Raw genomic sequence first — 10,111 nt, 5'->3', positions numbered from 1 at the left:
GTGGCCCCAGGATCACACCTTACCAAGGGCTAGACAGGAGCCCGGCAGACTTTCAAGTGCAGGAAAACCCACCTCAGGGTGGAGATTCACGAGGTGCAGCAAACCTGGGTGTGCCAAGCGATACAAAATAACGAAAGGAAGTGTAAATACTTTCTCTGCTAGGTGAAATATGTCTAATCCCTGCCTTGAGGGACAGGGGGGTGTCGGGGGCTCCCGTTTGTCACCACACCTTCCTTCTGACGGCTTTCATTATGCTTTTGCAGATGCATGCTGGGAAACTCTGGGTATTTTTAAAAAACGGAGGTAACCTTTGATCTTGGTATCTGAAGAAGTGTGCATGCACACGAAAGCTCATACCAAGAACTGACTTAGTTGGTCTTTAAGGTGCTACTGGAAGGAATTTGTTTTGTTTTGACTATGGCAGACCAACACGGCTACCTATCTGTAACTTTGATCTTGGTTCTTCTTTGCTTTGCTTAAAGTTAGAAACTTTGTGGCAACAAAATAAACGATTTGGTGTGGCTGCCGCTGTTTTTCTTGGCTGTGGTCCCTTGCTTGAACATGACTCATTTGGGACCCACAGAGCCAGACCTATGGAAGTTGGGAAACCCCTCTCGCTGGGGCTCACAAGTTTTGTTGTTTCTTTTCCCCTTTAACACAAACAATCCCTAACACTAACATGACACCTTAAAATGTACGTATTATGTCCTGATACCTAAGTACTTATATAGAAAACCCAAAAACTGATGTTGCAGCAATGGAGCATTTTTTTTTTTTTACGTCAACAAATTCAAAGTAACAGTTACAGATAGGTAGCCATGTTGGTCTGCCATAGTCAAAACAAAATAAAAGAAAAAAATTCCTTCCAGTAGCACCTTAAAGACCAACTAAGTTAGTTCTAGGTATGAACTTTCGTGTGCATGCACACTTCTTCAGATACACTGAAACAGAAGTCACCAGACCCTTCTATATAGTGGCTGTTCTATTACAAAGGAATTTCAGAAATAGACTGGAAAGAGAAGTTGCTGAATTGCAACTTATTACCAAACTTAAAACCATGGAGAGACCTGGTCTGAACAAAGACATTGGATTCTTATCTCATTATACATGACAAAGCCATTTTCACCTTCTCACCCCTTGCTTTTTCCTGTAAGACCTATTGCAGTCGTTAAGAGTCGTCAACAGGCTCATCACAGCTATCTGCCAATCACCCATTCCCACCACCCTTCTGAGTAATACCCCTCCCCACCTTCTCACTATATAGAAGGGTCTGGTGACTTCTGTTTCAGTGTATCTGAAGAAGTGTGCATGCACACGAAAGCTCATACCTAGAACTAACTTAGTTGGTCTTTAAGGTGCTACTGGAAGGAATTTTTTTATTTTATTTTGTTTTAACTTCAAAGTAAATTCAAGTATGGGGTGTGGGGGGAGGAGAAGAAAGGTGCTTTAAATGTATGGAGGACAAACCCTCAATGGCTCTCCAGGTTCCCCAGCCTCAGATTTCTTGAGCTAAAGAACTGCAATGCCCATCTCTAAGCAGGATAGGATTTCTGTGACCGGTTGTTTCATTGCAGTTTCGAAGCTGGGTGTCTTAGTTCAGGTTCAGAACCTGGCCCCCTCGCCTCTGTCTTTGGAGCAATGCTCCATCCTTGCAGGAACTTCTGAAACATTTAATTTTTATTTCATGTTGTTGTTTTGAAGACTGTGCTCTAGTTTGGTCTTGCATTAAAATACAACCGTGGCCATTGCAAAAAGGTATCCTTGCGACTGTTAGTTTTGCGGCATAAACCATCATTTGTACTGATGCATTTATTTTAAAGATTTTGTGATTATGGGTCATATTAAGCAGAGAGGGAGCTGGGAGGGGGGGGAAAGAGTGTGTCACCACTCAGCCACAAATCTCAGTGTGCGACCTTGGAGCAGAAAGTCCCTGTCTCTCAGCCTAAAGTACCTCACAGGATTGCTTGTTTGTATGTTAATATTTATGGACAGCTGCATCAGAAAAATATGCCAGTGGTTTACAGCAATATAAAAACATAAAACCAAACAAAAACATCATTAAAACTTAACAACAGGTTAAAAGCAAAAGGAAATATCTAAAACACAAGCATCAATAGACTCTTGTGAGGGATGTTCTCTTAATGGCCTGCAGGTGTTTAAAAGCTGGCACAGAAGGCGCCCCCTGAATCTCTAGTGGCAGGGGGTTCCACAGGACTGGTCCATGACACCCAAGGCTTGAGATCAACACTGGTAAAAGGAGACCCATGAATACCTCTTTGAGCAACTTGCAGGAGAGGTGGAATTGGTATAACTGCAATGCAGCTAAAGAACCATAAAAATATAAGAAATGTGTCTCCAGCCCACATCCCTGTTTTTGAAGTGTGTGTGTGTGTGGCCAAGAATGGACTCATGAAAAGCCCTCCCTAAAAACCAAGCAAAAAAGAACCTGGACACACCCAGGATATTAAGGGCTACAGACTTGGGACCTGGGAGAGGTCTGCCTGTCCATTCTTCATGGCAACTCCCTTTCCTCTGCTCCAGACTTAGAGCAAAGTCACAGCCACCTTTCCAGCTCAAGGCAGCATACATAGCTCAATGCCCCTTCCAAAACACCCCCACTTTGAAATCACAATTTAAGAAAGCAATAATTATGAAACCCTAAAATTGGTTCAGCCAATGCCGGCTGTGTGTGTGTCCAATACAGATGTCAATAAGCAACGCAATTCAGAGTGGATTTTGTGTGTGCAACTTGCAGAGAACAGAGTCTATGATTCGAACCCATCTCCACTCTCCATCCCTTCTCTCAACTTCCTGCAATACTGGAGAAACGCTGCTGCTCCACCTTCTAGGGATACTGTAAGAATGTCTTTATGAATAGCTTTGAATGCTTCAGAATGCCCTATGCAAAGCTCTAGTTTGTCTCCCAATGTTCTGCCACCCCTGCCTTCCCTGAGAGGTGCTCTGGCACCTCCTTCCCACTGTATTCAAGAGACACAGAGAAAGAAAGGAAATTCAAACATCAGGCAGAACTTTCTGGTGGTACGAGCTGTTCAACCGTGGGATGGACTCCACCAGAAGATGGTGGGACTTTGCTTCACTGGAGGTTTTGAGCAGAGGTTGGATAGTCATCTGTCATGGATGCTTTAGCTAAGATTCCTGCACTGCACAGGGTTCAGCTAGATGCCCCTCAGTGCCCCTTTCAACTCTACATTTTATGCTTCTATGGTTTCTCCCCTGTATGAATTCTTTGATGGGAAGTGAGATGGGCGCTCCATCTGAAGCTCTTTCCACATTCCAAGCACTGATATGGTTTTTCCCCTCTATGAATTCTTTGATGATATGTGAGACTTTTTTTCCAACTGAAGTTTTTGCCACATTCAAGGCACTGATATGGTTTATCCCCTGTATGAATTATTTGATGGGAAATGAGACTGGCCCTCTGACTGAAGTTCTTTCCACATTCCAAGCATTGATAGGGTTTCTCCCCTGTGTGAATTCTTTGGTGGGAAGTGAGGTTGGCACTGTGACGGAAGCTCTTCCCACATTCCAAGCACAGATATGGTTTCTCCCCTGTATGAATTCTTTGGTGGGAAGTGAGATGGATGCTCTGTCTAAAGCTCTTGCCACATTCCAGGCACTTATATGGTTTATCCTCTGTATGAATTCTTTGATGGGCCCTGAGATGGGCTCTCTCACTGAAGCTCTTGCCACATTCAAGGCACTGATATGGTTTATCCCCTGTATGAATTGATATGGCTTCTCCAATGTGTGGATTTTGTTGTGGTCTCCCTTGTTCTTCTAATTCATCACCACCTGAAACAAAGACAGAAGCAGATTAGCGTCTCAGGAAGAAATGGACCACCAATTATTGAACAATGCTAAAGACCACTTGTGATAGAGGATGAACTAAGGGGAGTTAAATGTGAGCACTTACTACCTTCACAGACATATTTATGGGAACATGAGATCCAAAAAAAACTGGCTCTTTTCTGGGATGAATATTGTTTGGGGCAATCATAGTATCTGCTCCACTTTGGTCAGTCACCTCCTTGGTCAACCAAAAACAGACAGAAGCAGAAACAAAAACACAAAACCTGACACAATCTACATCCACTTCCCTAACAACTCTGAAGACTACATTTAAAAAGGCCTGGGAACTTCAGACCAGCCTGATAATGGTTTACAAAGGCATAACTGGAGGAAGAATCTTCACAGACCAAACAGTCAATACTGCTTGATTCAAGGTGAGCTTTAGGGGTGTTAGAATCCTAGGTGCTCTAGGTGGCGCTGTTGAGCGCCATCCAAATCTGGGACATTTGTCACATAGAGATATAGTATTATGGAATTCCAATACGTATATTATGATCCCACAGGGAGCCTTACCAAGAGAGTCCATGATCCCATGATTCTCCTCCATGACGTCCTTATGCAGAGCTCTCTGGTCAGGATCCAGCAACGCTCACTCCTAATCCATGAAACGCACAGCTACAGCTTCAAAGCACACTTTACCCTGAAAGAAAATGGGAAAGGTCCTCTTAGATAATATTACTGAAAACACATTGTTCTTTTCTTTTCTACCTATTAATTGCTGTGTCCCTTTAATGGGTTGTTTTGCTGGACATTTTAATTATGGATGCTTAACATCTTAATGGAATTCTTTTACTGTGTATTTTAATGAAGCCTATTTTAGTCTTCAACGATAAACATAGAAATAAAAATGCAATGACTGATTTAAAGAATCATAGAATTGTAGAGTAGGAAGGGGCCCTGAGTGTCATCTGGCCCAAGTCCCTGCAATATAGGAGTCTCATCTGTGGCAGATGGCCATCCAGCCTCTGCTTAAGAACCACCAATGAAGGAAAGTCCACCACATTCTGAGGGAGTCCCTTCCACTGTCAATCAGCTCTTAGGATCAAAACAGTCTCCAAGATTCAAACTCTCCCTTCTTGCAACCAAGAACTTGAAGCCATTAGTTTGGATCCTCCCACTGAAAGCAAGAGAAAACAAGCCTGCTTCGTCCTCCATGTGTAAGCGCTTTAGACAGTGGCTCTTGGCTACAGCTGGGTTCCTCCTCCTGGGTCTTCAAGAGCTGCTCTCCTGCCAACCCAACTTCAGGGCACGTTTGTCTCATTTTCTAGCACTTAGAATCTCCAGTGCTCTCAATCCATACCCCTGAGGTGGGCCACTTTTTATTTGTTCTGAGGGCCCGATCCTGATCCCAACCCCCCTCCCCAGCTGTAGGGCCAAGTGGGAGGGGCCAAAGTTCATGTGGGTAGGCTCAAAAGACAGCTATCAAAAGTAAGTAAGTAAGTACCTTCTTTTGGGATTGTTAGTTTTTAAAAGATGTTTTTAATGTTGTGTTTTTATGTCATCTGTCCTGGGAACTTAGGGTGAATGCAGGTAAATAACAATAACAATAGCAATAATAATGTGACATTGTTTAACCCTCACACAGCCATATCTGCTTGCAGCTAGTCCTATGGGATTATTGCAATGCCCTCTATGTGGAGCTACCCTTTAATTTGACTTAGAAAGTGGTGCAAAATGCAACAGCCAGATTATGGGCTGGATTCCCTCTCTTTACTTATGGCATTTCTATCCCCCCCCCCCTTTTCTCCAGGGATCTCAAGGTGGCATCCGTGGATCTACCTCTCCTCACTGAATCCCCACAACGACCCTTGAGAACAAATTTAATTCCTGTTTCAAAACAGCTGCATTGGTTGTCCCTTCATTTCCGGGCCCAGTTCAAGGAGGTCTTCACTTAGGTCCCCCAACAAAAGAACCTGAGGAAAGCTGGGGGGGGGGGACTGTTGAAGAAAAGAAGCCCCCAGAACACACACACCATCAGCATTTGGCTCAATCTGGTTGATCTAAATTTAAATTCACACATGAATTACTTTGTTCACTTTGAAGCTGACTCCCACAGTCATCAACAGACCAACAGACCAATACTATGGTTTCATAGGTGACATAAGAGGGAAAATAACTATTGCACAACCACAAGGGCTGCTGACTTGGCTCTGCAGTGTTGGCTGTTCTGTTTACTCTGCTCTATCCTGCTCCCCCTTTTTCTCTTTAAACCAGTTCATGAACCAAAAACCTACCGCATACACTGAGCACTAAAAATGAACCACACAATGTAGATGTTCCTGAAAAATTGTTGTGATATTTTTCTGATATACAAAGGACATGAGAAGACTCCATCTATTTCTTTGTATCATTTACCACTCCTATGATCCTTGTTTATTTAATTCTGTAAAAAGTTATTCTAAAAACAAACAAAAAAGGCAGCACATGCACCCAGGCCCTGTCCGCCCTGTCCAGAACATTTTAAAGAGCCACGGCTTCGTCCACGTGATAGTGGGAACAGTTGTTTGTTAAGGATTCTGAGATTTGCTAGGACACACACACACACACAGAGAGAGAGAGAGAGAGAGAGAGTTTAACAATCCTTCCTTCTTGCCAGGGAACTAGGACAGGTGCATAGGCTGTGGGGAGAGGGTCTCCCAGCAACTCTAAGCACTGGGGGGGGTTGTGACTTTTTCACCCCCTCCCACAGCACAGATTTGCTTCCTCTTCACCAAGGCCTCTGCTGCCTCGGATGGGAAGACCTGCAGTGCTTTTCCACAGGGCTTCCTCTTCAGTCTCCAAAGATCCTCTGAAGGCAGGGTAGGCAAACTAAGGCCAGGGCCCAAATCTGGCCCAATCACCTTCTAAATCTGGCCTGCGGACATTCCAGAAATCAATGTGCTTTTACATGAGTAGAATATGTCCCTTTATTTAAAATGCATCTCTGGATTATTTGTGGGGCATAGGAATTCGTTCATCCCCCCCCCAAAAAAAATAGTCTGGCCCCCCCCCACAAGGTCTGAGGGACTGTGGACCAGCCCTCTGCTGAAAAAGTTTGCTGACCCCTGTCTGAAGGCTTGCATGTCTGAATTGGAGCAGGTTTATCAGCCAGGAGTCTGAATAGCAACCTTGTCTGATTCATATGGGGCGGGGGCAGGGAGTTTTACTTCCAAGTGAAAGACAACTGAGGAGTCTGTTGCATCTGGAGGAGCTCAGCACCAGATTTAATTCCTGTTTCAGGAGAAGAGCCCTGCAGGATCAGGCCAGTGGGGCCTCCTCTGGAGTCTCTCCCCCCTCTCCCGTTCTCACAGGGGCATCAATGGGAAGCCCCCCAGCAGGACTGGAGTGCAAGTGCCCCTCTCTGCACCTGCACTTACCAGAAGATGGGAAACAAGTTAAATATGTATACAGCACCGTCCTTCATGGGAAGATGAGACTTTGAATTGGGCCTGGAAAGTAATTGGCAGCCGGTGAAGTCAGGCCAGGATTGGTGTTAAATGCTTAAACCGTCTTGCTCCTCCAACGTGGCCAGGATCCACGCATCACCCTCTCCTCCTCTGTGCTTTGGCCTCATTCTCCCGTTAAAGGCTGGCGGTCTTCCTTGCCTCCTGCGGGAGGGAGTTCCGGAGTTTTCTCTCTGCACTGCAGGAAGCAGCACGTTCTTTTCTCTGCCCCCCCCCCCTCTTTCAACGCACTCTGTGCATTTACTGCGTAAGCCAGGGTTTCGTTTTTATTTTAGGTCCAATTGCTTTGTACGGCTACAATCTCTGTTAATAAATGGGACTCGTTCCTCAGTCTGAATGGGGTTTATTGGCATTCCTCTTTTTTTTTCTCCCGAAAGGGAGAGTCCAAAAGAGGACACAATTGCAGACCACCCACGAACTACCACCTACGTGGCTTTGCAGAGAGGAAGGGGGCAGCTCCCTTTGCTCCCTCACTTGGGGGTCGCCCCCATGCACGAGCTGAGCAGGACCCCCCTGCATCCTCCCATCCAGCCCCGGGACCCCCCCCCCTTTCCCCAGCGCGCCCTAAGACCGAAGAGACGAGACTCACCGCATCCCAGAATGCAGCCTCTCTCCTCTGGCAGGAAGGGACGCAGGGGGGAGCTTTGGTTCTGGAGGACCTGATTTCCCCCCCCCCCCGCTCTTTTATTGCCTGTCCTCTCTAGGAACCCAGCTCTGTTCCGTTTAACCCTTGGCAAGCCGATTGCACCCAGCTCACGCCTCTCTCCCTTTCCAAACAGGAGCCCAGCAGGAGCCGTGTGCATTGCGCACCCCCAGAGAGGGTTTAATGGGGGGGGGGGCTCTTGGCAGACGTGCTGAGCTTCTCCCTCCCTTGGAAACAGAAACAGGAGGAGCAGCTTTGGGGGGGGGGGTTGAAGGCTCTGCAGAAAGCAGGAAAGCCCATCGCAGAATACGAGAATCCTCCACGATTTGCGAGCATACCCAGAGCGCGCCTGCACCCGCGCCCATCCTCCTCCTCCTCTTAGTCCAGAGGATCGCGAGGAGAGGAGGAGGAAGGCAGGCAGCCCACCCCTCCCCCGGCTCCTTTCCCAGCCCCTCGCGCGCGCACCCGCCACTCACCCTCCCGACGAGCCCCGGCAATAGCCCCAGGCACGCGCTTTTGAGCACAATGGCTTAAGGTACTCTGGTATGGAAGTTATTCTACACTATTCCTGTATTGTACCGGGGAAGCATGGCCGGAGATTTCCATGGAAGCCGAAGAGCAGCCCAGCAGGTTAATCCGGAGTGGGACTGTATCACGGGACTCCGTTAAATGCAAACGAAGTATCCAGAGGCACCTACCTATTTACAGAGGATGCTTTCACTTAGCTCCGTTATCCCGATGAAAAACACCTTCTTGGTGAAATATCACTTTAACCAGTAACACCTGCATGGAACAAGTTCTTTCCAAGTCCTTTGTATTCGTTTTGTAATTGGTCCTCAAACAGGTCCTAGGAATCCTCTCAAGGCCCAACATAGTCCCTTTCACTCTGTCGTCATATTGTGGGGGTTTCCAGTGAAAATCCCATATTTGGCAGCACTCTCTAAAATTGATTTCATGCAATGGAAACCCCAAAAAGCACAGGAAGTCCTCTGGGCTTTTAAAATATGGAATCTGTGGAAATAAAGCTTCCACCCCCCCCCCTCCGTCTATTCTGTTTTCATTCACTCATCGCACATCTACACTTCTGGAATTTGTGGAGGTCAGTTTTTGCTGTGCTGCCAAATGTTTCGAAAACAGGGTTTGTGCTACAAAGCACCTCATAATAATTGCAAAAATTGCAAAACTGAAATTGGAACTGTAAAAGATGAAATTATTACTACAGTCAAACCCCGATCGTTGGCAGCTCCATTCTCTCAGCTCCACGCCTGATCTCCAGCTTCAGAATCAGAATTTTATTATTACGGTCACAGACCAGTTCCGGGGTCCAGTTTCAGACATTCTGATATATTGGAATACCATGAGGTTTAGCTGCTGATACATCACAATGCTGAAAACCAAATATCACTCAGCCCAGTCTGTTTTTCAGTACAGTCACACCTCGGCTCCCGAACACCATGGGAATCGTACATTTTGGCTCCCAAACAACCAAAAACTGGAAGTGAGTGTTCTGGTTTTCGAACGTTCTTTTGGAAGCTGAACGTCTGGTCCTCTCCAGGAATCCAGCTCATCTCCTTTTAAACCTTGGCAACCCTTGGCAAAATATGGTCTGAAGCTCAACATAAAAAAATAATAATTAAAATCATGGCCACTGGTCCCATCACCTCTTGGCAAACAGAAGGGGAAGAAATGGAGGCAGTGACAGATTTTACCTTCTTGGGCTCCATGATCACTGCAGATGGTGACAGCAGTCACGAAATTAAAAGACTGCCCCCAGACAGACCTCAATATCTCGCCCCCCCCCCAAGGGAGTGGCGGCCAGGAGAGAGACAGGGAGGCGGAGCGGCACCCGCCCCAGGTTGCCACTGCCGAGTGCATGCGCGAAGCGGGAGCTGGCGCTCTCCAAAAGAGGAGACGCGAAGTGCAGGCACCCAGGGAGCCCCCGGGAGGAGGAGGCGGCGGCAGGTTGTGGGCTTCTTCATCGCTCCAAGCCCCGCCACACAGTCCGACCGGGGGGCGTGGGGCCACGAGTCTCCTGAGCTAATATTCCCCAGGCTCTCCACAACGCGTGTACTCCTGAGCGCACGCAGAGCGCACCTGCATCCACACACATCCTCTCCCCCTCCTCCCCGGGCCAGAAGATGGCAGGGAGGCAGCC

General features: G+C 46.9%; 1 protein-coding gene across 1 annotated transcript; it reads right to left on the bottom strand.

The window, feature by feature from the left end:
- Positions 1–1,774: 1,774 nt before the first annotated feature.
- LOC309326352 (uncharacterized protein) lies at positions 1,775–8,305 on the bottom strand. The gene is made up of 3 exons (XM_081834975.1): positions 7,903–8,305; positions 4,384–4,510; positions 1,775–3,813 (listed from the first exon to the last, which is right to left on the bottom strand). Exons 2-3 carry the CDS (start codon positions 4,415–4,417, stop codon positions 3,221–3,223), a joined length of 627 nt encoding a protein of 208 aa, XP_081691101.1. The 5' UTR covers positions 4,418–4,510; positions 7,903–8,305; the 3' UTR covers positions 1,775–3,220.
- Between the last annotated feature and the right edge of the window lie 1,806 nt (positions 8,306–10,111).

Source organism: Podarcis erhardii (assembly GCF_964252035.2).
Source record: "Podarcis erhardii genome assembly, chromosome: 13".
Classification (NCBI taxonomy): Eukaryota; Metazoa; Chordata; class Lepidosauria; order Squamata; family Lacertidae; genus Podarcis; species Podarcis erhardii.
Note: the sequence above shows the minus strand (reverse complement) of the source record. Positions and strands in the feature narration are given on the sequence as shown.